Raw genomic sequence first — 27,761 nt, 5'->3', positions numbered from 1 at the left:
TCCTCTTCAGCATTCACCTGGTCATTACCGATCTCTCAGGAATAGATATATTAAAAGGAAGCAAAGAAACATCTAATAGTGCAGACCGCTAATTTATTTCCATAAGAAAGTTAAAATCTGACTCCCATGTTAAAAAGTTCATAGAGGCATGTAAAAGGCTATTAGGATACTCGACTTTCCAAAATGGCGTCTAAGCTACGCCCAGCTTGATGAGGTGACTGCCCGCCTGACGGGTTCCGACCCAGTCAGCTTTCTTAAAGGCTCAAGCTAGTCAACAGCACCACACTCTTATATATCTATTGCATCCTGTATAATCAAAGAATAAATAGTGAGCGCAAGACAAAAAAGTAAAGCAGCAAGCACAACGTGGCAAACCCTCTGTCTCCACCAAAACAAAACACTATAATATCAATGTGCAGCACTAATAAAAATGTGTGTTATAATAAATGATGACCAGTGTGATTGTAAAAAAGAAAGGAAACATCATAAAACAGAAATAGGGAATTGAGAATACTCCAATGAAGAAACAAAATGGACGGTATAACAAATAAAAATATATAAGTCCTCTAAATATCATAATAGTCCCAAAAATAGTGATGTGATCAAATCAACAAAATGTAGTGACTTCTGTGACTTCCGCACTGCACCTCCACCATAATACACTCACCAGAAGCAAGTAGCAAGCAAGCCCAGAGCGGAATGACACTAAGGGGTGTTCCTGCTTGTTCCTCCTGCCAGTGACCTGGTTGAAGGTGGGATATCTCCAGAAGCCAGTGATACATAGCAGCCTTTTACCTCACCTCCACTGCCATCTTTTTGGAGACCATATGCTGCTCACAAACTAACTTTTAACCAAAGATAATCACTAGGCAAAAAATAAGAGCTGTTCTAATCAGAATGTCAGAGACATTCCCTACTTCCCTTACGACAAATGAACAAAGGTGAAATGAAATGTCATCTGATTAAGAGTCGAATAAGCATTACACTAAATAGCTTACAGTGCCATAAAAGCCAGCATATTAGAAAAGGAAAAAAAAAACCCACAATAAAAACACAGTAAATAATTAAATACTTTAAATAAGAAATAAAATATATTACAAAAAACCCATGGATATATTACATAATATATATAAAATACATAATATATATAGGAATTTAAATATTAAATGACATCCTATTTCCAGAAATATATTATATTTTTACATGGCTCCCCAAATCAACACAGACTGTGGAAACTTCACACTGGACTTCAAGCATCTTGCAGTGTGTGCCTCTCCATTCTTCCTCCATACTCTGGGTCCTTGGTTTCCAAATGAGATGCAAAAGTTTCTCTCATCAGAAAAGAGGACTTTGGACCACTGAGCAACAGACCAGGTCTGTTTTTCTTTAGCCCAGGTAAGACGCTTCTGATGTTGTTTGTTGTTCAGGAGTGGCTTGACAAGAGGAATACGACATTTGAAGCCCATGTCCAGGATCCGTCTGTGTGTGGTGGCTCTTGATGCACTGACTCCAGCCTCAGTCCACTCCTTGTGAAAGTCCCCAACACTTTTGAATGGCCTTTACCTGACAATCATCTCCAGGCTGTGGTCATCCTTGCTGCTTGTGCACCTTTTTCTTCCACACTTTTCCCTTCTACATAACTTTCTATTAATGTGCTTTGAGACAGCACTTTGGGAACATCCAACTTCTTTTCCAATTACCTTTTGAGGCTTTCCCTCCTTATGGAGGGTGTCAGTGATGGTTTTCTGCACAACTGTCAGGTCAGCAGTCTTTCCCATGATTGTGATTCCTACTGAACCAGACTGGGAGACCATTTAAAAGGTGTTATGGCTTAATTAGCAAACACAAATGCTCCTGCGCTTGGGGATGGACTCGATGCAGGCTACAACCACATTAAGAATGTCCTGGAACATGCACACCTTGCTGCCCTCAAATGGACCGGGGGAATCCAAATATACTGAATGGGGAAAGAACAAAGAGAGGGCGCACAGGCCTAGTGCATTACCATAAAAAATGTTTATTAAAAAATAAAGTAGGTGTTGTACTCACAAACGACAATATAGTCAAGGCACATCATAAAAGAACAGCTGGGTCAACACCGCGCTGAGTAACAGTCCGCAATAGGAAGTTTAGACATCCAAAAGGCTTCCTCTCTGAGGAAGAGGCAAGTCCTCGAAACGCGTCAGCCTTTTGGATGTCTAAACTCCCTATTGCGGACTGTTACTCAGCGCGGTGTTGACCCATCTGTTCTTTTATGATGTGCCTTGACTATATTGTCGTTTGTGAGTACAACACCTACTTTATTTTTTATTAAACATTTTTTATGGTAATGCACTAGGCCGGTGCGCCCTCTCTTTGTTATGGCTTAATTAGCTGATTAGAGTGGGACACTGAGCCTAGAATATTGCACCTTTTCACAATATTCTAATTTTCTGAGATTGTGGATTTGGGGTTTTCATGAGCTGTAAGCCATAATCATCACAATTATGACAAATCACGGCTTGAACTATCTTGCTTTGCATGTAATGAGTCTATCTCATATATTAATTTCACCTTTTAAGTTGCATTACTGAAATAAATGAACTTTTGCACGATATTCTAATTTTTCGAGTTTCACCTGTATATATATACATACACACACACACACACACACACATATATACACACACCAAATACATACAGTACATATAAACATATAATCCCTTAAATCTATTTTAATAGAAGAATTAAATATGTATATATTGTGGGAAGAGGAAAAAGAAAAATTTGCAGAAAAAAAAATAAATGCAGAAATAACAAATAAATCAGGAAACTAGCGGTCTGCACTATTGGATTTTTCTCTACTTCCTTTTAATATATCTGTCCCTGGGAAATTCGTAATGACCTTAACCACTTGCCCACTTACCCTCCTGAGGATTTACCCATGCAACGCTGCACCCAAAAGATATTGACGTCCTTTTTTCGCACAAATTGAGCATTCGTTCGGTGGTATTTGATCGCCTGTGTGTTCTTTTTTTTTTACAAAAGACTAACAATTTTGAGAAAAAAAAAATATTTTGGACTTTTTTGCTATTAAACATGTCCAGTAAAAAAAAAATTCAGATTCAAATTTCATCATATATTTAGGCCAAAATGTATTCTGCTATGTCTTTGCTAAACAAAAATCCCAATATGTGTAAATTAATTGGATTATGTGAAAGTTATAGAGTTTACAAATGGCGGTATATATACTTGGATTTTTTTTTTTAATTTTTATTTTTACTAGTAATGGCAGCGATCAGCGACTTATAGCAGGACTGCGGGACTGCAGAAGACATTCTGACACTGGGGGGGAACTGACTTGGTGTCACCGACATCCCCAGTGAAACCAATACAGTGAACAGTGATAAAAAAAAAAAAAAACACTGACACTGTACTAATTGCACTGGGCAAGAAGAGGTTAACATGAGGGGCGATCAAAGGGTTAACCAAAGCAGTGTGCCTGTGCTGACAGGGATGAGAACTGTTAGTAAACAAAACAGTTCTCCTCCCTGAGATCCTCGGAAATCACCGGACGCCAGCAAGTAATCACCGGCTGGGAACCGTTGATTAACAGCCGCAAATGGTGGTGCGGGTAGGGTGCGCGCGGCTCATGCAACGCCCCCTACACAGAATTACAAAATCACGTATATAGCCCCCTACACGGAAATACAAAATCACGTATATATACACGTGATTTTGCGCACCCATGCCGCCCTGTAGCAGTATTTCTGCTACAGAGCGGTCAGGAAGTGGTTAAGAAAGTCATATTGCTGTTCTGACAAAACCCGATATATCGATTAAGGATTGCACGAAGATTGGTTGGTGTATGGGACCCTTACATTGGACCACAAGTTTTTTGTTTTTTATGCTTTTAAAGTGTTACTAAACCCAGGACCCTGCATCCACTATATCTGGTCTCCCACATTACACACGACATGGAAGTGCAATTATGTTAGTAAATATAAACTGCTAAATACCTTTTCTCATCAGCAGTTAGAGCAGTCTTGTGAATTCTGTGTCCAGCCCAGCACTAGCTAAAGCTTGTAGGGGATTTCTTTGTGCTCTAGGAGGATACAAATCCCCTGACCTCTGTCTGGACAGTGCTGATCGCAGGCACTCTCCCAAGAAAAGAAAAAAAAAAACCTCTCTAGCAATATACATCAAATTGAGCATGTGCATGCCTATGGTTTAGTCTAGTGATAAGGGGTGGTCTCTTGAAAAAGGGCAGGAACGGAGAAGAAAGGATCAAACAGCCTTTTTTACACAATGCAGATGATTAACCCCTTAGGTTCCACAGTGAGTATAACAAGCATGCTGTATTGCATATACAGATATACAGGCTGATAGATCTGTTTATGATAAAGAATTATGGTATGAGGATATATGATATTTTACTTGTTATGTCGTATTGAAAGCACTTCACCAGTATTTGATATAAGAATACATACACTGAAAATATTCACAGATAAGAGCACTGGCCTAGTAAAAAGCAGATGAGACACATCTGTAATAAAACGAGGCATCGTACTTACCACACCAAGCGCCCGTTGCTGTATCCAATTCACATAATCATTACGAATATCAACAAAGTCTTGTATTTCATGGATGTAGAACTTATCATAGGGGATGATCTGTGATGACTTCTCGTTTACCTGAAGAAAGATAACAATATTCAATTACAATTTGGAACATAATTGGTATCCTTTGGGCAGGAAGGGTTAGCCTTCAGTGCAGAGGATACTGAAGCAGGAGATGCGATTATGCAGACTGGAGGTTACATTTGCATTAGGTGGTGTTTTGGGGTTACAGGGAGGATTAGTGTGAGGGCAAATCACCCATAATGGTTATATTCCTACATACACACAAACAAGGTGGATGAAGGATGTTTTCCCACGGGACACTGTATTTTGAAAGCACCACTTGCTGCTCTTAGAATACACTGATAATCAGCTGCATCCCCCAATTGATAGGAAATTTTTCAATATGTCCTTTCCACAGGAGTCGATGAAACAATCGAGTGGGGAAGCCTACAAACACTGATCGAAGTCTGATCACTGTATGGCCAGTTTTAGTGCTAGGAGTCTTTATGGTAGGGCATTGTAATGTGCAACGTGTTATCATAATTTCATGCGATTTATTGTTATGCATGTTATGCCAACCATTATTCTATTATGAAACCATAACTGTGTCCTTTGCTTATACAAAACATTATACAACAATATACAGTCAGGTCCATAAATATTGGGACATCTACACAATTCCAACATTTTTGGCTCTATACACCACCACAATGGATTTGAAATGAAACAAACAAGATGTGCTTTAACTGCAGACTGTCAGCTTTAATTTGAGGGTATTTACATCCAAATCAGGTGAACAGTGTAGGAATTACAACAGTTTGCATATGTGCCTCCCACTTGTTAAGGGACCAAAAGTAATGGGACAGAATAATAATCATAAATCAAACTTTCACTTTTTAATACTTGGTTGCAAATCCTTTACAGCCAATTACAGCCTGAAGTCTGGAACGCATAGACCTCACCAGACGCTGGATTTCATCCCTGGTGATGCTCTGCCAGGCCTCTACTGCAACTGTCTTCAGTTCCTGCTTGTTCTTGGGGCATTTTCCCTTCAGTTTTGTCTTCAGCAAGTGAAATGCATGCTCAATTGGATTCAGGTCAGGTGATTGACTTGGCCATTGCATAACATTCCACTTCCCTCCCTTAAAAAACTCTTTGGTTGCTTTTGTAGTATGCTTTGGGTCATTGTCCATCTGCACTGTGAAGCAGCGTCCAATGAGTTCTGAAGCATTTGGCTGAATATGAGCAGATAATTTTGCCCAAAACACTTCAGAATTCATCCTGCTGCTTTTGTCAGCAGTCACATCATCAATAAATACAAGAGAACCAGTTCCATTGGCAGCCATACATGCCCACGCCATGACACTACCACCACCATGCTTCACTGATGCGGTGGTATGCTTAGGATCATGAGCAGTTCCTTTCCTTCTCCATACTCTTCTCTTCCCATCACTCTGGTACAAGTTGATCTTGGTCTCATCTGTCTATAGGATGTTGTTCCAGAACTGTGAAGGCTTTTTTAGATGTCGTTTGGCAAACTCTAATCTGGCCTTCCTGTTTTTGAGGCTCACCAATGGTTTACATCTTGTGGTGAACCCTCTGTATTCACTCTGGTGAAGTCTTCTCTTGATTGTTGACTGACACACATACACCTACCTCCTGGAGAGTGTTCTTGATCTGGCCAACTGTTGTGAAGGGTGTTTTCTTCACCAGGGAAAGAATTCTTCGGTCATCCACCACAGTTGTTTTCCGTGGTCTTCCGGGTCTTTTGGTGTTGCTGAGCTCACCGGTGCGTTCCTTCTTTTTAAGAATGTTCCAAACAGTTGTTTTGGCCACGCCTAATGTTTTTGCTATCTCTCTGATGGGTTTGTTTTGTTTTTTCAGCCTAATGATGGCTTGCTTCACTGATCATGACAGCTCTTTGGATCTCATCTTGAGAGTTGACAGCAACAGATTCCAAATGCAAATAGCACACTTGAAATGAACTCTGGACCTTTTATCTGCTCATTGTAATTGGGATAATGAGGGAATAACACACACCTGGCCATGGAACAGCTGAGAAGCCAATTGTCCCATTACTTTTGGTCCCTTAACAAGTGGGAGGCACATATGCAAACTGTTGTAATTCCTACACCGTTCACCTGATTTGGATGTAAATACCCTCAAATTAAAGCTGACAGTCTGCAGTTAAAGCACATCTTGTTCGTTTCATTTCAAATCCATTGTGGTGGTGTATAGAGCCAAAAATGTTAGAATTGTGTCGATGTCCCAGTATTTATGGACCTGACTGTAGGTACTTTTATTATCAAAATACAGAAATATAAAGGCGCATACATACCCTATGCAGAATTTCCAAAATTTTGAAGGCTGTATTCAGAAATGTGTTGAAAATCCTTCTTTCAGAAAACGGGATTCCAATTTTTGTTAGTTTCAGGAGATGTAAAACGACATCTTTAAAGAGCTGTATTAGCCGCATGAACTCAAGGGGTTCGAGTACAGACCACCAGTTTTCTATAAAACAAAACAATACACATTACAAACTGACAACTTTGAAGCATAAAGAACTATACAATTCTAAAAAAAGAATTCTTACCCTGACAATTATCGGAAATCATGCAGCGTATTGGTACCAAGGGGGAGGTTGACTGTAAAGTGAGCTCTCCAACATCTTACAAGCAAGTCACTGAACACAAACTAAACTCAAGCATTACTAAACATTCAACTGGACTTGTTCTTAATGCTAAAGACATCAAGTATCTTCTCTAAGCCTGGAAATTCAGTTGAATGTGGCCAACTACTACCAGATATACCTTGACCGAGAAAAATGAGAACCTTCGCAAACAAACCCACTACGGTTACCAGCATGCTACAGAATGCGAAGAAGTGAAGAAGGGCTTAAAGTGTCCCTGTCAGCACACCATCCTCTGCAAGTATTCAGCTGGTCAAAAGGGTTGAATATTTGTTTACCCTCAACTAGCTGTGTTCCCTCTGCTGGCTCGTATGTCTTGTAATGACCGATATACAAACCAGAAAGAGAAACCACAGTGAGTGGCGGGGGAAAAGGTTGTCAGCACACCAGGAAGTACATGAATACTTGCAGAAGATGTTGAACAGAAAAGAACTGCAAATTGTTAAGAAACAAGCTTCCTTCAATAGTTAAGTATATGAAGTCTTCTTTATGTACTATACAGAAAGAAACTCTGTGTTGACAAGGGCACTTTAATTATTGAGAGTTCATCAGTCCATCACACAATACTGATGGAAAAACATGAATTTTCAAAGACAGTTTCACCAATGACCATCTATAACCTATTTCACTGGAAAAGAACTATTGGGCTGATTTTATAAGGGCGACTCCACTCCTAGTGACACCTTGCCAGTGGGGGTGTCATGCTGAAGTGTCTGTGGCTTAACTCTGTAGAAATGCTCCCTCACTGGCCCTGAACACTGCCAAAACATTTTCTCTCAGTCAAGTAGAAAAGAGAACACCAAATGAAAAATCATTAGAAGTACAAAGTCTTACAAAGTTTTTAGTGAACAATGTAAGCTGCTCCAGGTCGGTTTACTCACTAAGATCCCACACATCCTGCTCGGGTGCAAGCCCAGCTCCTCACACTGAACAATACATATGAGAAGGAGTCCCTTCTCATAGACTAAGGCTGGCCATAGACGGGCCGTTTATCGGCCAAATTGTCGGCCGATAAACGAAAAAAAATTGGTCGTTGCTGCCACCAATACTTACGAAAAACGCCCTTTTTTCGGAGATTTTCCAGCATGACCGATAAAAAGAAACAAGAAGGTCTGCGAAAAACGGCCAATGGCATTGCCCCACTAACGGTGTGAATATCGGACGATTTTTCGGTTGGATGAAAATTTGGCCGATAAACGACCCGTCTATGGCCTGCAAAAGTGTTTATTGTTCAACTGATTACAACAACAAGCAGGGAAAAGGACATCCAATGTGTTTCGGGAGCCACACAATCCTCCTGAGTGAAATGGCAGAATGTTAAATGAACTCAAAAGTACTCCTAAACAGACGGATCTGAAGGCAGAGAATGTTATAAAGAACAGTTAGCGGTGGTGTTCACAGTAATGGTAGCAAGCAGTGCTATAACAAAGCAATCTCAAGAGACTGGCAATCTTTTAGCAATCCTGACAATGGCAATTTGATACCAGTGTCAAGATCGCTCATGGGATATTGGCCTTAGGATATCAGTTGGCGGGTGGTCGTGGGAGCATTTTATGACTGGATTTCATCTTTTCATCTCTTAACTCGAGGTGACAAGTGACCCTTTCTCTGCCAAAGCCATTTTAGGCTTAAAAATTACCCAAAATCCCAAAACATATCGTGAGATCCTACAGAATAAAATGATGCCAGTTGCATTTTGTATGTCACAATAATATCATTAACGGTTTCTCAAACCTATATTTTTGGTAAAAAAAATATACTCAAATTCATTTTAGTGCAAATACAATATAATATAGTTTTTTGGGGGGTAAAATATATGAATTTGCAACGTCAAAATATGTCAAGCCTCAACATTTGTTAAAAAATATATAAAATACATGAAAAAAATAAAAATAACAATGTGTGTGTGTATGTACATACACACACACGAAGATGTAACATTCTTTTGCTTCCGCTGTGTGATGGCACCTAGCCAACAGGTGGAAAGCCTCACGGTCATCATTCACTGCGTGTGCTGCTAGTAGTAGAGTCAAGTCAGAGCTTACTGAGATTCAAAGAGGGCAAATTCTTGGTTCCTGCTTAGCTGGTGTTTCTGTGACTGAAGCTGTCAAAGTATCTGCCATTTTGCAAGGTACAGTATCAAAGGTTATGACGGCATATACAGTTTCTAGGCAAAGGTCATCTGATAAGCATAAGCGTGATTGACAACTGACCAAAAGAAACAAAATGGATGCTGTACATGATTGGGACCCTTAATAAAAAACAAAAAAAACAAAAAAAAAAAACAACTGGTGCAAAAGTGACTGCAGAGCTCAATCTCAGTCCTGTATTAGATATACCGTATTTTTCGCTCCATAAGATGCACTTTTTTCCCCAAAGTGCGTCTTATGGAGCGAATATGGAGCAGCCGGTCTGGTATTTCCGCCGCCGCCACAATGTCAGGGCCCGGCGCTCAGCTCTTCTCTGCAGCAGGACCTTACCTGTTCCCCTGTCCAGCGCTGTGCAGTCTTCCCACGCCGGTATTGTTAGTGTGGGCACCCGACTGTGACAAACGGGTGCACACTGCGCATGCGCAAAAACCGCTGCACTTTGAGAATTGTCCAGTGTCTTCTGAGACACATGACAGGTCCCAGAAGATGCTAGACCATTCACAAAACACAGCGCTTCTCGCGCATACGCAGTGGGCACCCGGCACAGCCGGACACAGCTCCACTGCGGAAGTGGGAGTGGGTATCCGCTCCCCCTCCCTCCCCAAAGGTCTGCAGTCTCTTGGTCATCCCCTGTACTGTCCGCAGTCTCTTGGTCATCCCCTGTACTGTCCGCAGTCTCTTGGTCATCCCCTGTACTGTCCGCAGTCTCTTGTTCATCCCCTGTACTGTCCGCAGTCTCTTGGTCATCCCCTGTACTGTCCGCAGTCTCTTGGTCATCCCCTGTACTGTCCGCAGTCTCTTGGTCATCCCCTGTACTGTCCGCAGTCTCTTGGTCATCCCCTGTACTGTCCGCAATCTCTTGGTCATCCCCTGTACTGTCCGCAGTCTCTTGGTCATCCCCTGTACTGTCCGCAGTCTCTTGGTCATCCCCTGTACTGTCCGCAGTCTCTTGGTTATCCCCTGTACTGTCCGCAGTCTCTTGGTCATCCCCTGTACTGTCTGCAGTCTCTTGGTCATCCCCTGTACTGTCCGCAGTCTCTTGGTCATCCCCTGTACTGTCCGCAGTCTCTGGTCATCCCCTGTACTGTTTGCAGTCTCTGGTCATCTCCTGTAATGTCCGCAGTCTCTGGTCATCCCCTGTACTATCCGCAGCCTCTGGTCATCCCCTGTACTGTCCGCAGTCTCTGGTCATCTATACTGTGTCTGCAGTCTCTGGTCATCTCCTGTACTGTGTCTGATGTCCATTGGTTCAGAATATTTTTTTCTTGTTTTTCTCCTCTAAAACCTAGGAGCGTCTTATGGAGCGAAAAATATGATTATACAGTCAGGTCCATAAATATTGGGACATCGACACAATTCTAACATTTTTGGCTCTATACACCACCACAATGGATTTGAAATGAAACGAACAAGAGTGCTTTAACTGCAGACTGTCAGCTTTAATTTGAGGGTATTTACATCCAAATCAGGTGAACGGTGTAGGAATTACAACAGTTTGCATATGTGCCTCCCACTTGTTAAGGGACCAAAAGTAATGGGACAATTGGCTTCTCAGCTGTTCCATGGCCAGGTGTGTGTTATTCCCTCATTATCCCAATTACAATGGTCCAGAGTTCATTTCAAGTGTGCGATCCAAAGAGCTGTCACTATCAATGAAGCAAGCCATCATTAGGCTGAAAAAACAAAACAAACCCATCAGAGAGATAGCAAAAACATTAGGCGTGGCCAAAACAACTGTTTGGAACATTCTTAAAATGAAGGAACGCACCGGTGAGCTTAGCAACACTAAAAGACTCAGAAGACCACGGAAAACAACTGTGGTGGATGACCGAAGAATTCTTTCCCTGGTGAAGAAAACACCCTTCACAACAGTTGGCCAGATCAAGAACACTCTCCAGGAGGTAGGTGTATGTGTGTCAAAGTCAACAATCAAGAGAAGACTTCACCACAGTGAATACAGAGGGTTCACTACAAGATGGAAACCATTGGTGAGCCTCAAAAACAGGAAGGCCAGATTAGAGTTTGCCAAACGACATTTAAAAAAGCCTTCACAGTTCTGGAACAACATCCTATGGACAGATGAGACCAAGATCAACTTGTACCAGAGTGATGGGAAGAGAAGAGTATGGAGAAGGAAAGGAACTGCTCATGATCCTAAGCATACCACCTCATCAGTGAAGCATGGTGGTGGTAGTGTCATGGCGTAGGCATGTATGACTGCCAATGGAACTGGTTCTCTTGTATTTATTGATGATGTGACTGCTGACAAAAGCAGCCGGATGAATTCTGAAGTGTTTCGGTCAATACTATCTGCTCATATTCAGCCAAATGCTTCACAACTCATTGGACGCCGCTTCACAGTGCAGATGAACAATGACCCAAAGCATACTGCAAAAGCAACCAAAGAGTTTTTTAAGGGAAAGAAGTGGAATGTTATGCAATGGCCAAGTCAATCACCTGACCTGAATCCGATTGAGCATGCATTTCACTTGCTGAAGACAAAACTGAAGGGAAAATGCCCCAAGAACAAGCAGGAACTGAGGACAGTTGCAGTAGAGGCCTGGCAGAGCATCCCCAGGGATGAAACCCAGCGTCTGGTGATGTCTATGCGTTCCAGACTTCAGGCTGTAATTGACTGCTAAGGAATTGCAACCAAGTATTAAAAAGTGAAAGTTTGATTTATGATTATTATTCTGACCCATTACTATTGGTTCCTTAACAAGTGGGAGGCACATATGCAAACTGTTTTAATTCCTACACTGTTCACCTGATTTGGATGTAAATACCCTCAAATTAAAGCTGACAGTCTGCAGTTAAAGCACATCTTGTTTGTTTCATTTCAAATCCATTGTGGTGGTGTATAGAGCCAAAAATGTTAGAATTGTGTCGATGTCCCAATATTTATGGACCTGACTGTATATATATATATATATATATATATATATATATATATATATATATATATATATATATATATATATATATATATAGATAGAGAGAATTATATTGATTAGGTTTGCTCTGATACCCAACACCATTACCTTTGCGGTGCGATTAATGTCCGAATCACATGCGGAATCCAAATCTGACTCGGGTAGAAATCGCACCACATTCATGTTCAAATTACATGTGATTCTTTGCAGAGCAATTTGAGCCCATTCATTTTGTGTGGGCTCAAATTGCAGCGCAAAGATATCAGTAATTGTACTTGTACTCGCCGATAAAAAAAACCTGTAACTGTGCAACCCTAATATATAGTAGAAGTTCAAGTCTTAAAATTGTGCAAGCTCAAGAAACAGCAAAAAAAACTATAGTACCAAAAATTGTCCAGTTAACAGTGAATGATGGTCCTAGATTTCTTACCCTATGAGATAGCATAGTGCAGGCAGGATAGAGTAAGAGGATGAGGATTAAAACCCTAGTCAGTTTTTTGCCATTGGTGTCCCCTTGGGGAGACTTCCCTTTACTTCTTGTCCCAAAGCCACAACAGGACATAAGATGAAAACTCTCCGAAGTGAGGAAAATCCCTGGTAGTCAAAGGATCACCAGAACAAATGTCCCCAATGGAAAACGTTCACTCTATTCATGTTCAGATGACCATTCAAAATTTGGGATTTCTTTATCGTACATCACAAGACACAGAGCAGGCTATTCAGGACTATGTGGGTTATATGCCACCTATAGGTGAATAGAGAAAGGCCGACCAATCAGAGAGGAAGTCCTTCCCAATATAACCCTACCTACTTCAGTCTTTTCGCCAGTGTGTAAGGTGGATAGTCACTGAAAGTGTTGCATGAGCTCTAGGAGCATACCTGAAGGTCCAGAATGGCTCCATTAGAGAATCAGGGACGTTAATCGGATCCATTCGGAAAGTTGTTAGCGAAAATGGATGGTACCCGAGCCTCGCTGGATAAGGAAAAGAATCCTCGGGGTTTTGCCTGTAATGCAGATTTATGGTGCTGGACCCTGCATAACGGAACCCTGTGCAGTATTATACTAACCAAGGTGCTTTCCAGCGGGGAGCTGTACAGGTCCAAGGCAGTGGCCCCACATTATGGGGACTAAGTCCTTGAAGGTCTGCATGACAAAGCCTGCCGTGATGGGTGAAAATTGGACTGTTATGATTCAGGGTCCTTCGGCGGGAACGGCAAGTTCACATTTGTAGTATTCCTTTGAAAAATCTGACTGTTTGGTCATTTTCCCAGTGGCCACGGGGGGCAGTGTGCTGTTGGGCTGGCCAGGCATGCTGTGTGTGTCTCTGAAGGAGTATTGGGCTGCAGTTTTCTCCTCCAGCCACTAGAGGTCATGGGCCTGCTCTCTATAGCCTACACTGGTGCATCAGAGGCAGGAAGTAGATGCCATTTTAGCCTGTGTTACCATGTGGCTGGTGGTTTGTGAGGCTCCAGAGAGGTAGCAGAGAAATGGAGCAGTCTATGGCTGGGATGATGGTGTGTGAGTATTTCCTATGGGGGAGTTGAATGACCAGACAGGACATGATTATACACTGCATTAGCCTGCATAATCCCAGGGGCTTGTACAACTTGCAGGAGTTGAGTCTCTAGAGTAGCTTGCATTTGATCTGCAGGAGCTTACATTTTAGCTGCACTGAAGCAGCATGAATGCTGCATTCAGGCTGTGTTTGATACATATGTGTTTGCCTAGCATGGAACCAAGAACGTTTAGTTTTGATGCAGTTCTTTGAAACTATACGCTTCTAGAAAGCAGGACAGTTGCAGAACTGTATTACTTTATTGCATGTATACCTGCGTAGTTTTGTGAACTGTATAGTGAATAAACTGCATTTGTACATGCATCCGTACCTGATGCTTGGGCTGCATCCGTACATGCCTACCTGATGCTTGGGCTGCATCCGTACATGCCTACCTGATGCTTGGGCCGCATCCGTACCTGATGCTTGGGCCGCATCCATACATGCATACTAACATTGACTGCATACGTACATTTGCATGAAATGCATAAATTGCATACTTACATGCCTATGTACCTGCATAGCTGCATGCTTGCTTTACTGTGTGATCGCATAACTATAGAAAAAAGATGGCTATGGACACATATCCCTGAAGGACTGCATAGTTAGGTGACCGTATAGTTGCAGCCTTTTTTTTTTTTTTTTACTTAAAGGGTCCCAAAAGATGTAGCCAGCAGAGAAGCAGGTACACCGCCCTCAGGTCTAGGGAAGGGGGAGGGTTTGGCTGTGTTAATCTGGCGGTGTTTTCATTTCATGATAAACCAGTGGTGTCAGGGGTATCTGGGCCACTGTGTTTGTCTGGCATTGCAGCTATTCCTGGTGGTGGAGCTACAATGGATTACAGCCGCATTACCCTGTACGCACCTGATCTCGTGTGAACTCGGAATCTAAACGGGGTCAAGCCCTGGTTACTACTTGGGAGGGAGACTGCCTGGGTATATCAGGTGTTGTAAGCTTTTGAATTTTATTGCTGCCTGGAGGGCTCTAATCCAAGACAAGTGGGTCATTTCCACGATTTCTCTGGGGTACAGATTAGAATTTCGTTTTTCCTCCCTCCCCGGTTTCTAAAATCCAATGTACTGATGAATCCAGAGAAGAGAAAATCTTTGTTACAGGCACTCAATTGCCTATTGTCTCAGGGGGTGATCATGGAGGTTCCAGCAGATGAAAGGTGTTCAGGGGTTTTATTCAAATCTGTTTCCAAAGTTCCAAAGCCAAATGGGGATGTAAGGCCCATTTTGTACCTCAAGGAGCTGAAACAGTTTCTAAATGTCTGGTCTTTTCGTATGGAATTGGTTCAGTCAGTAGTGGCCTCTTTACAGGAAAGGGATTGTTTAGTGTCCATAGACATGAAGGACATATTACCTACATGTGCACTATTCATTCCAGTTCATAGCACTACCGTTTGGGCTGGCTACAGCTCTCAGAGTTTTCACAAAAATTCTTGCTCCAGTGTTGGGGCTGCTCAAAACTCGGGGGGTTTCCGTCACATGTTATCTAGACGATCTGTTGCTCAGAGTTCAGTCAGTGCCAGGTCTGAAGCAGGACATGGTCCTTACGATGCAGATCCTGGAAAAACAGGGCTGGGTGATTAACTATAAGAAGTTGGCCCTGCAGCCAGTAAAGAGCCTGGAGTATTTGGGGATGGTCCTAGATTACTGTATGTCCCTGTCTCCAGAGGTACTGCAAAGCCTGAATTTGTGGTTGATGACTCACAATTTGGAGAGGGAGATCCTTTTGGCCAGTGGTGTGGAAATTGGTGACCACTGATGCCAGCCTCTCAGGTTGGGAGGCTGTCCTGGAGGAGGCCACAGTTCAGGGAATGTGGCCTCCACAGGAAAGGGGTCTACCAATCGATGTCCTGGAACTTCGGGCAGTGAGGCTGGCTCTGAAGTATTGGACATCCAGGCTTCAGGGTTGGCCTGTAAGGATCCAGTCCGACAATGCCACAGCAGTGGCATACATCAACCAAAAGGGCGGTACCAGAAGTCGAGGGGTTCAGGAGGAGGTGAATTACATTCTGACCAGGGCAGAGAGATGTTCTGAGTTGGTCAGCGGTGTTCATTCAAGGGAATCTGCCAGCGATGGGGTTGCCTAGACGTACATCTATTGGCATCAAGGTTCAACAACAAGGTCAGTCATTGTGTCCAGGCTAAGGGACCCTTGCGCAGCAAACGGTAGATGCCTTAGTGATTCTTTGGATCCATGTTTTCACCGATTTATGCCTTTCCTCCAATTCAGCTGCTGCCAAGTCTCTTACGCAGGAATTGGGAGGAGTCTATTCCTGGTGATGCTGATTGCCCTGGCCTGGCCCAGGAGGGCCTGGTATGCGGACATAGTGAAGATGGCAGTAGACTGTCTGTGGTCCCTGCCATGCCAGCCAGACTTGCTGTCTCAAGGTCCTATATTGCACCCAGCTTTACAGTTGCTAAATTTGACAGCATGGCTATTGAAACCCAGATCCTAAAGGATAGGGGAGTATCTGATTTTGTCATTCCCATCATGTTGTGTACTAGAAAGGTAGTCTCTAGGAACATTTATTACAAAACTTGGAAGGCTTACATTTCCTTGTGTGAGGTCAGGCACCCACGAAAGTATGTGATTGGTAGGATTCTGTTGTTACTTCAAACAGGGCTGGAGAAGAAATTGGCTTTAAGGGCCAGGTTTTAGCAGCTGTTTTTTTCCAGTGACCCATTGCGTCTCACTCTTTGGTTCGCACTTTTTTTACAGGGAGTAATGCATATTGCTCTTCTTGTCAGGTTGCCTTTGTGTCCTTAGGACCTGAACTTGGTTTTGGAGATTCCACTGGTCCTGTGGACTGGTAAGGTTTTGTTTCTAGTGGCAATCACTTCTGCAAGAAGAGTGTCAGAGCTGGCAGCTCTTTCTTGCAGAGAACCATTTCTGGTTTTGCATCATGATAAAGAGGTGGTGTTGCAACTTCAACAGACTTTTTATTACCAAAAGGAGGTTTCTAATTTTCATCTGTCAGGACATAGTTCTGCCTTCATTCTTTCCTAGGCCTCAGTCAGCAAGTGAAAGATCTCTGCATACCTTGGATGTGGTACGCGCTGCTGTGAGAATTTTCTTGAAGGCGACAGCACAGGTCAGGAAATCAGATGCTCTGTTCGTGCTGCCAGAGGGGCCTAGGAAGGGGCAGGCGGCATCCAAGGTGACTATTTCACATTGGATCTGCCAATTGATTGTTCTAGCCTGCGGTTTGAAAGGTAAGGTCCCACCCTTTTGAGTAAAGGCACACTCAACCAGGAGTGTGGGGATATCTTGGTCAATCTGCCATCAGGTGTCAGTGGCTCAGGTTTGCAAAGCCTCTACATGGGCTTTGGTTCACACATTTACAAGGCCCTACCAGGTGGATGTCAGAGCCGCAGAAGATTCTGCCTTTAGTTTTACGGACAGTTGAGTAGGTCCTGAGGAATTATAGACGGTGCTTATCATAGTGTCACCCTCCCCTCAAATTTCTTTATTGCTTTAGAACATCCCACATAGTCATGAATAGCCTACTCTGTGTCCCGTGATGTACGATAAAGAAAACTGGATTTTTTTTCTACATACTTACCTGTAAAATCCATTTCTTGGAGTACATCACGGGACACAAAGGTCCCTCCCCTCTTTCTGGAATTTCATTGCTTGCTACAAAAACTGAAGTACTTCCTGTGTAGGAGGGGCTATATAGGGGAGGACTTCCTCTCTGATTGGTCGGCCAGTGTCCATTCACCTATAGGTGGCATATAACCCACATAGTCATGAATAGCCTACTCTGTGTTCTGTGATGTACTCTAAGAGATGGATTTTACAGGTAAGTATGTAGAAAGAATCCAGTTTTGCTTACACTTTCACTTTCCATGTTAACAAATCGTATGTAACGGGGATACAGATACCCCAAAAAAAAAAAAAAAACAGGTGTTCTAATCCTTCTCCATTCTACCTAAAATTAAAAAGAAAATGTTGCCTTCAGTTCTTCTTTAATCACTTGCCAACCGCACAATAGCCGAATGACGGCTACAGCTCGGTTTTTCAGTTCGGGGAGGACATCCTCCCAGAACGCGTCCTCCTGGGGGGGCGCACCCCGGCGATCTCCGTGATCAGGTGATGTGGTAAAAGGCCATTCACAGCGGCCTTTTACCACGTCATCAGCAGATCACTAGTAAATGCAGGACGGATCAGCACTGAGCACCAGGGCACTGATGATCAGTGATCACCAGGGCACTGATGATCAGTGATCACCAGGGCACTGATGATCAGTGATCACCAGGGCACTGATGATCAGTGATCACCAGGGCACTGATGATCAGTGATCACCAGGGCACTGATGATCAGTGATCACCAGGGCACTGATGATCAGTGATCACCAGGGCACTGATGATCAGTGGAGGTATAAGTGCCCGGTAGGCAAGTGGTTAAGTCCATTAGACCGCATATGTTACTTCTGTACTGAAAGCTGTCCAAGCACAGACCATGCTAGATCAGCTTCTTCCCCAGCCAAGGAAATGACAGCGCTGAACCCAGAATCAGAGCTAATCTTGCACAGAATTTAAAAGTAATAGAGCAGCTTTACAGATTACTGAATCAGTTCTACAAAGGTGCTGACAGCACAGGGAAAAAGGTAAACAAACTCCCAGCTACTATAGCAGCAGGCAGTCTGTTTATGCTGGTGCTGCTGCAGATGTAATCCTTATACTGGCAGCAAATGAAAGTTCATAGGTAACCTGTACTGAGAGAAATATGTAGGTTGCCATTGCCAACCTACTACTAGAAATGATTGTTCTCTGGCATGTATGCTGACCTTCTAAAAGTAATACCTTCTCAGTTACTGACATTATACATTCAGGCATACAGTTCTGACTTTATTCAGACGTCACGTGTTGCATTTTGGGTCTGTGATTTAGAAAGTATAAAGGTAAAGACAGTCGGTAAACTAGCATTTTGTCTATCTGAACAGAAAGGTAGAAGGCAGCAAGGACCCCCACCTCCCCTAACAAGCTTCTATTTTGACCTATAAGGCCTTGTTCACACCATACGTGCAGAAAAACTGATGGAAGCTGACGAGCAGATTTCACTTGCAGAGACATCAGTTTACATCAGTTTTCATGCACGCTTCAATGAATTTTATACACCTTGCAAATTCCTGCGCAGAAAAAAATCTGCATGTGATACTAGTGTTGTGAGGTGAACAGAGAACAATTGATTTCATTGTGCCCTTGCAGAACGCATGCAGCAAAATTTACTGCACCATGGTGTGAAAGAGCCCTAAAAGTGGCAGTGTGTGCGACACTCACCTAGAATTTTCAGTGGTGCCTTCTCAAGGCTAATAATTGCTGTTCCAAATGGCACTGCTAAAGAGAAAAAGTTGTTGGGATCTGTCATCAGTGGACACTCTGGCAATGTGAGGTACAATCTCAAAGCTTCAATGTCAGGTGGTGAACTTGTTAGTTTTGGTATAAGATTTTTTTCTAAACTGGCAGCCACCTACATGGTGAAAAAAAAAAAAAAAAAAGAGCAAAATGAAGCTTAATAAAATGAATAATATTGGAGGTGAAAAACAGACTAGCAGATTTCAAAAACTGTAAACAAGATTCTCTGCATAAAACCATTATCTGCATGTACCATGATATGTGACAACCTTTCCAATGTTATCTTGCATTCACACCAAAGCAGAACATATTTCTGGTTATTTTGAAGCTTGTTTAAAGGCATTTTTGCACTTGTATCAAGCGTCAGGCATTTGTTTCCCGGGCTGGACAAGGAGAGGAGAGCAGCTTTTCAGGCACAAAAAATCATTTGCAAAAACACACATTTACAGTAACTCCTGGTAAAGTCTAAAGCAGCAATGGGCAAACTATGGCCCGCGGGCCGTATACGGCCCGGCGGACCTTTTAATCCGGCCCGCGGAGCTAAGCTCCTCTCACAGTCCGCCCTGAAGACCGGTGTAACATGAAAATCTGTCTCCTATGAGGATCTGTCCCCCTCGACGTATCTGCGCATGTGCCGGAGATCGCCGATCGGCTGCTAATGCCTGAAACTGGCACATGCGCAGATACGTCGAGGGGGACAGATCCTCATAGGAGACAGATTTTCATGCTACACCGGAACGGCGCGGGAACACGGCGAGAGGAACGCGCGGAGCAAAGGTAAGTGAATTGACACGGGGGACTTGGGGACTTAATATGGGGAATGAATTACTATATGGGGGGATGAATTACTATATGGGGGATGAATTACTATATGGGGGATGAATTACTATATGGGGAATGACTTACTATGGGGGATGAATTACTATATGGGGGATGAATTACTATGGGGGATGAATTACTATATGGGGGATGAATTACTATATGGGGGATGAATTACTATATGGGGGATGAATTACTATATGGGGGATGAATTACTATATGGGGGATGAATTACTATATGGGGGATGAATTACTATGCTTACTATGGGGGAATATTACCATACTTACTATGGATGACACATACACATCATTCATCTACTCTTGGTCCGGCCCCCGGGTCCAATATATGAACCCATTGCGGCCCTCAAGTCAAAAAGTTTGCCCACCCCTGGTCTAAAGGGACAAAAAAAAAAATGCCTGAATACTTTTTTTTTTTTAAAAGTGTACTTTTTGTGGGTGAACAGGGACAATTAGAAAGAATGATATTCTGCATGTTGAGTGTAGTCAGGTGTAGGGAATGGGGCTTATCAAGTATAGACACTGCTAAAACTGAGAATTCAACAAATGTGTGAGGTTGTGGATGGAAGGCACAACATGTACACTTTTCAAAAAACAACATTTTTCATTTTGCATCTGAAGTAACTAGATTTAGTGTTAAGCTAATCATGTATTTCAGCTATTACATAGTGATCACATGTGGGCTGAAGGCTTCATTGAACATGATGTTTGCCTTCAGCCTGCAGGGGGGGGGGAGAGAGTAAGGGTAATTTTTAAAACAGTGGCAAAAAAAAAAAAAAAAAAAGCCTTACATATCAATTAAAAAATGTATCAAATTTATGCAGGCATGCAAATTATTTATAGAAGTATTGTTGAGTTAATCAACACATGCCAAAGCTGCTAAATATGGCCTGGAAATCTAGGAATCAATTGAGAGGACTTGACAGGTTCACTCCAATGTTGTCAGCTTAGCCTGTCTTATAATACACAATCCACATTGATGTTTGGCTAAATCTCACCTGTTGTACGGTTTGTGGTTGGGCTGAATCCAGCAGCTTGTGAAAAAGAAGTCTTGCAGAATTCATATCTATTCCTGAGAATTTTGCACAAGTTCTATAATGGTCATTATTGCTGCAAAAGAAAAAACAATGTAAGCCATGGAACCACAATTGAAACAGAACAAGGCAAGCAACACAATGGACAGCGAGGACTCATGGCAAGTAGGGATGCACTAAAATTTCGGCTGCCAAAACTAGCCCCATCAGCATTTTGCCGAAAGGAAAATGTGAGCTGATACAGGTACCAATAATGAGAGACCCGGCCCCAATGAGGGTCGGGCTGACTATTTGGCCAGGGGGTTTTTGGGGGGCTGTGTGTACTGCAGATGGGGGGAATGGAGGAGAAAGGCAGGAGAGGAGGTCAGCAGTGTATACAGTGAAGGAGAAAAGAGGGGGGGGGCAACTGAGATACTGCCCAGTGACCCCAACCCTTTGTTTACTTTAGCAGTGGGGCGAATGACAGCTCCTTCTTGGAGCTATAGTGAAGAAAAAAAAAAGCCAGTAATTGCATTTAAAAACCAAGAATGACATTTAGCGGCGGCAAGGGAGGGAGCCTGTCTGTATACACTGCTCCTCTCCTTCCCCCTCCCTGCACACACTGCCCCCTCCCCCCTACAAAGAGGACCTGTCACTTGTATGCTATCACATAGGGGACTATTGGTCCCCTATGTGATAGCCATAAAATGGTAAGTTAGAAAAAATAAAAACATTCGTTAAAAAAATAAATTTGAGTTTCCCCACCCCCACATACGCAGACATTTCGCTTTTGGTTTTCGGCCAAGTGCACCCTGAATTTTCCATTTCAGTACCAGAATTTTCATTTCGGTGCACCACTAATGGCAAGAACTCAGATTTCAGTGAACTGTACTGTGCATAGGCTGAATTCTGACTTGGCACTAAAGGTTACTTAAAAGAGAAGTATGGGGGTTTTTTAGACTTACCTCGGTGGATGCAGAATCAGCCTGATGCTGCATGTGTCCCCCGCCCGCTCTAAGTTTGAGAATTCAGCGATCACATGACCGCTGAGTTCTCACCACAGCTGTGAGCAGAGAGCGGTGTCTGGGGCACTGGACTGTGGAGGGGAGGGAGCAGCTGGCTCAGGCTCTCAACAGATTGCTGACAGGCTGAGCCAGGTGCCACTCCAGACTCTGGGGACGATCCTGGCTTTAAAGACCTCTGCCTGCTGTCAGCTGAAAACGGGTCACAAGAGTGCAAAACGAGCTGCACTCCTGTGATCCACAGGAGAAGTACAGCCAAAAGAGCTTTGGCTGTACTCCTTTAATGTTGCACACTCCTGTATTTAAATGGACCTATCACAGATATACTACCAGTAAAGAATGACAATGGGGCAGATGAACCCAGCACTTCATCTTTGACAACACAAGTAGAAAGCTTTTTCAGTCTTCAACTGATGGATATTTCTGGGATAAAATTAACTATACTGTTGCATAGTCATTCCATGACATAGACCAAACTCCTGGTTCACCAGCCCCTGTAGCCATGCCAGGGAATTGCAAATTAATATTTCTAATGTCAGATATTTCTTAACTTTTGTAAACCCTTACCTTGTAAAATAACCCATTCTGTGTAAAATAGAAATGGAAAGCAAAACATTTGTGTATAAAACACCGGTTTTTCTTTTACGTAATCACATAATTATGTTCTCAGCTGTACGAGGGGCTTTCAGAGGTGGGGGTGGAAAAACACCAATACACTGTTATTCCCAGTGAATGGATGTGCAGGGGAGGAGTGTGAGCACAGGTCTTGGCCATTAGAGGACAGGCAGGCTTTGCTCCCAGCACAGCCAGATCACTGACTGACCATGCTGGGATGGATGTGGAGGTGCCACCATGCCTAGTGTAGTCAGTTTGAAATAGGAAAGCAGAGGGACTGTCAAGATCACTTAAGTATTTAACACAAAGGAAGAACAGGATATGTTTTAACACAAGTCCAGAGTACACCATACACTTATCAGGAATATGAAATGTTGGGGTAACATTCTTTAACTCAAGCACTAACACAATGCAGTGTATTACATACATTTTCTCCTAATATACAACATAGGAAATATTTACAATGACTGAACAGATTAGACCTTTTAAAATAAAATATTTAAACAGGTGAAAAGAAACATGCATGGCATTTACCTGGTAGATAAAAAGCTTCCATTCAGACAGGCAGCGGATGAAAACACTTTGTCAATTTCACTGTCAAAACAAAACCCCAAGAAACAACTGAATTAAAACAAAAATCATGAAAGCCTCAGGTTCCTCTTGCCAAAGTATCATTAGAAGCCACTAATATACTTCTACATGCCCTGTTCTCCTTGTTGCTCTGGGAGCCTGTGGACTGTTTAGCTGACATTTGGATGGCCTGCACTGAAAACATTTTAACTCCAGTTCACTGATCTGCTCCACACTGATTGAACCTGAAAGTGCTGAGCCCTAAGCGTGCCTAAAAACACAAAGATTTAGTGTCCCACTTACAGGAGAAAGGAGGGCTGTGGACTAGGGACTCCCTGTCCCCACATTGCATCTGCTGGGCATAGAGAAGATGCTAGGGACTGATACAAATACAATCCACATGGAGACTTGTCAAACTATTTGTAACAATACCAATAAAGCTGTAAAGACCTTAAATGTGTCACCTATTTACCACTTTATATATCCTTTTTTGGATTTTTTACATTGCATGATTTTAAGCCAAAATATATTTGTTATTTATCGTCTCAATATAGTGTCATCTTTTAGGCTGGTTTCAAACTAATCCATTTTTCCCACTTTTGTGTTAAAAAAAAAAGCAGAATAAAAATGCGTGATCATGTATTCCTATGGAACTCTTTGAACTGATCGGTTGCGGGTCAGGTGCGTTTGTTTAAATCCCACTTGCTGCATTTTTGGTGCAGTAACAAAAAAACAAACAAAAACAAAACAAAAAAAAAACACCACACTTCCCCACTGAAATTAATGGAAAACGCAGCCAAAATGCATAAAAAAGCACCTGCGGTGCATTTTTGGTGTGTTTTTGAGTCATATGTCTTGTTAAAAAAGGCAGTAAAAACACAGCAAGGATCAGTGTGAAACAAGCCTTTTATGTGCAGGTACAAACAAAAGATACAAAGAGATCATGCGTTTGTGTAATGCAGATAAATCTGTGAACAGATACGCCTCCACAATCTTTAATAAAAAACTTTGTCTCATCTGGAGAGCAGTTTTAGATTTTTAAGCTGTGTGGGAGAAAAAAATTGAAGACAGAAGATGACTGGATGCTATTGGCAAATGAGATAAAACCCAAACCTTTTTTTTTTTTGTTAGTTTTGGATAGAGTGGCTAAGGGTTAAAACAACTGTCAGATATTTATTGCTTTTTCCCCACTGGGAAGATTCATTCTCTCTATTTAGATTAGTGAATGTTTTCATTGGGACAGAAAGTGATGGGAAATCCAACATTTTACATTTGTCACCAAAGCAAGAAGTGAGAGAAAATCTTTGAATAAAGATGCACCCCTTGCAGCACCAATCCCCTGTGGCTCCGCTGCAGCAGCAACTTTGCAAACAGACCCCCGCTGCTCCAGCTGCCTCCGCGCTACCTTTCCCCTCCATACTGGGCCCTCCTTAACGATCCCCCCCAGTCCTGTACCCCGGCTTCAGCTACTACAGGGTAGCCTCAAGGTGAATCAAACTCTCCAAATATATTCCCCCACCAAGGCGATCCAACCCCCACCCTGAAATGCCCCGAAGTGCATCACCACTATGCTTCAATTTGTGAACAATTAAGACTGAGGACTCTGTCCTCAGTCCCTTTTTCGGTCTCAAAAAAGACATCAGGGGTCTGTATCTCCCTGACATTTTTATCAAAGCTCCTCCCCCACAAAATAAAAAAAACAAACAAAAAAACATTGTAAATAAAATTAAAACCTGACACCCCCCCCCCCCTATAGTAAAGCAACAGCTATGTCTGTGCAGCAGCTGCTTACCATTTGATATTTGTGTGGGTGCACATCTCTGAACTCACACTGTCGGCATTCAAGGCTGTGCACCCATACAGATGTCAGACTGGGAGCAGCAACTGTGTCTGTGCAGCTGCTGCGTCTCATCTGACGTGAATGAAACTCTGCGGGGAGGGGGGAGGTTTGGGGTGCACAGAACATGCATCCCCGTGCGAATAAACAAAGCCCTCGTGGGCATACACTTTAGTAATTCCTAGTGAGCGAGGCCTTAAGTGATTCTAAAGGCAGAAGCTTTTTTAACTTAATGCATTCTATGTACTAAGGTAAACAAACCTTATGTATACAGCTCATTCCCAGACACCTCTTAAATACTTACCTAAGCCCTATCTCAATCCAGCAATGTGCACAAGAGCAGCGGCTCCCTTTCTCCTCATTGGACAAAGGCAGCAGTGGGAACCATTGGCTCCTGCTGCTGTCAATCACAGCTATTGAGGAGAGAGTGGGGCTTGGGAGCTAGCATGCAGAAGTGCCTCCATAGCAAGCCGCTTGGTATGGGGGCACTTGGCGGGGGGGGGGGGGGGGGGCAGGAACACCAGCGGGGACCCGAAAAGAGGGGGATTAGGCTGCTCTGTGCAACACCATTGCATAGTGAAGGTAAGTATACCATGTCTGTTATTTTTAAAAAGTAAATATTTTGTCTTTAGAATCACTGTAGTAGGAAATTAACAGACATTTTGTAAGTTATGTTTATGTGGGATAATAATGTTTTAGTGTATACATTTGTGCAACTATCATGGAGCCTAAAAAGATAAACTACTGCAAGGATTGTCAGTCTGACTGACCCAGTGGGGTTGTACTGGGGGACAGATTGACTTGGAATACGGGGGACTGGAGGACAGATTGACCTGGAGAAAGGAATTATACTGGGGGACAGACTGATCTGGGGGGGGGGGTTATAATGGGGAACAGACAGATTTAGGGAGAGAAGGATTATACTGGTGACAGACTAACCTGAGTCAAGGGGATTATACCGGGGCACAGACTGACCTGGGAAGGGGGGGTGGATTGTACTGGGAGACAGACTGACCCTGGGGGAGGAGGTCGACAAGAAAACCTGAACCATCTCTGGACAGCGTAAAAGACCCCTGCATTACATAGACTGTATTGTACATGACACACTCCTGCACTATATACACTATAATGTACACTGCAGACTCATGCACTATATACAATATATTGTAGATTACAGACTCCTGCAATGTATACACTATATTGTACATGACACACTCCTGCACTACATACAATACATTGTGCATTACAGACTTCTGCACTATATATACACATGCACACACACCATTATACAATCCAGTACATTACATACCCCTTCACTATATACACTATATTGTACATTACGTACATATGACCAAAGTGTTCTGTGTCTCAGCTGCTGATAGTTAAGCAGTCACTGACTATTTTAATAAAGAGGTAGGTTCAGAAAGTGTTGGTTCTCTGTCTATTTTCAGTGTACACAAAATCATATGTAATGGAAGAGTTTTATTTTAAAAAATGATTGTGCTGAGAGCTATACATGCCTGTGAGATGTTTACTTGTAGCACAGCAATCTAAGCATATTTTATTGGTACAAGAAGTCTTTTGTTTTATTTAACCATACCCCTTAAGGCCCTCCCATCATTAACACAATGGGACCACACACACTGTTTGTAGCAGCGCATGTAGCATGACACATTATTCTTCTACTTGGTGTGTCTAAAGGTGCCCAAGGTTTTTCTTCTTTTTTTTTTTACAATCCTAGCAACATCCCTGGCACAATGGAAACCATGCCCACTCTTCCCTGTGGTGCACTAAACAAACTGCTTTTTTTTTTTTTTCTTCTTATCAAGTATTGGGGCCCAACTTATGATCTTGCACACAGGCCCAGGTCTGCGAAACTTGCAATAGCTAGATCATGGAGGTCAGCGGTGGTACCTCTGGAATAGGTTAAAGTCAAACTGACTTGACTCATGATTAATGAGTACATATCTGCTATATTGAATGATAAACTTAAATAATTTGAAAAAACCTGGAATCCCTGGATCCAGTATTTGTCAGGGGACGCTCTGACCCTTTCAGCCTAGATGGTAATCTGGAGAGTTGGCGACTATTTGTACCTTTTACTCTTCCCTCTTCCACTTTCTTTATCTCCTTTCCTTCCTTTCTCCGTTCTTGATAATCTCTGTTTTTCTGGGGGGGGGGGGAGGGGGGGAAGGCCGCTCTCATTCACAGAGGCGACATCACGTAATGGGAACTTAACATTTGTTAGTGCACTGCGCATTACCTCAATGGTTTAACTATTTGATGTTGTACCTCTGTGATGCAATGTATCCAAGTCACCTATAATAGGAGGAATAAGTGCTATGACCATGAGAACATTCATCTTGCATTAAACCAGGTGCAGAGCTGTCATCACTTTTGTGTATATGGTTAGACTCGCTTGTGTCGGTTGGTAGCCTTGTTTTTCTCACATATATTATGATGTTTATTGTCCTTACATGTTTATGGAGCTGTATGATATGGCGTTGTAACGCCGCCATTTAAAAATGTTGCTTATACTTCTCCTTTTGAAAAACACCTTTCAATAAAA

The 27,761-nt window shown here is 42.7% G+C and overlaps 1 protein-coding gene across 5 annotated transcripts in view; it reads right to left on the bottom strand.

Annotated features, from left to right (window-relative positions):
• HERC4 (HECT and RLD domain containing E3 ubiquitin protein ligase 4) overlaps positions 1 to 27,761 on the bottom strand; it is a 95,920-nt gene that overhangs the window by 36,607 nt on the left and 31,552 nt on the right. For all 5 annotated transcript variants that reach the window (XM_089687768.1, XM_089687764.1, XM_089687765.1 and 2 more), the window contains 5 exons: positions 23,320 to 23,379; positions 21,134 to 21,245; positions 19,224 to 19,413; positions 6,940 to 7,112; positions 4,554 to 4,673 (listed from right to left, as the gene is read on the bottom strand). In XM_089687768.1, coding sequence (XP_089543894.1) covers positions 4,554 to 4,673; positions 6,940 to 7,112; positions 19,224 to 19,413; positions 21,134 to 21,245; positions 23,320 to 23,379 — 655 coding nt within the window. The remainder of the gene's footprint in view (positions 1 to 4,553; positions 4,674 to 6,939; positions 7,113 to 19,223; positions 19,414 to 21,133; positions 21,246 to 23,319; positions 23,380 to 27,761) is intronic.

The sequence above is a fragment of the Staurois parvus genome, unplaced genomic scaffold (genome assembly GCF_062004578.1).
Source record: "Staurois parvus isolate SC_StPar_1 unplaced genomic scaffold, SC_StPar_1.0 ptg000437l, whole genome shotgun sequence".
NCBI lineage: Eukaryota > Metazoa > Chordata > Amphibia > Anura > Ranidae > Staurois > Staurois parvus.
The sequence above is the reverse complement of the archived record's forward strand: the minus strand, read 5'-3'. Positions and strand labels throughout refer to the sequence as shown.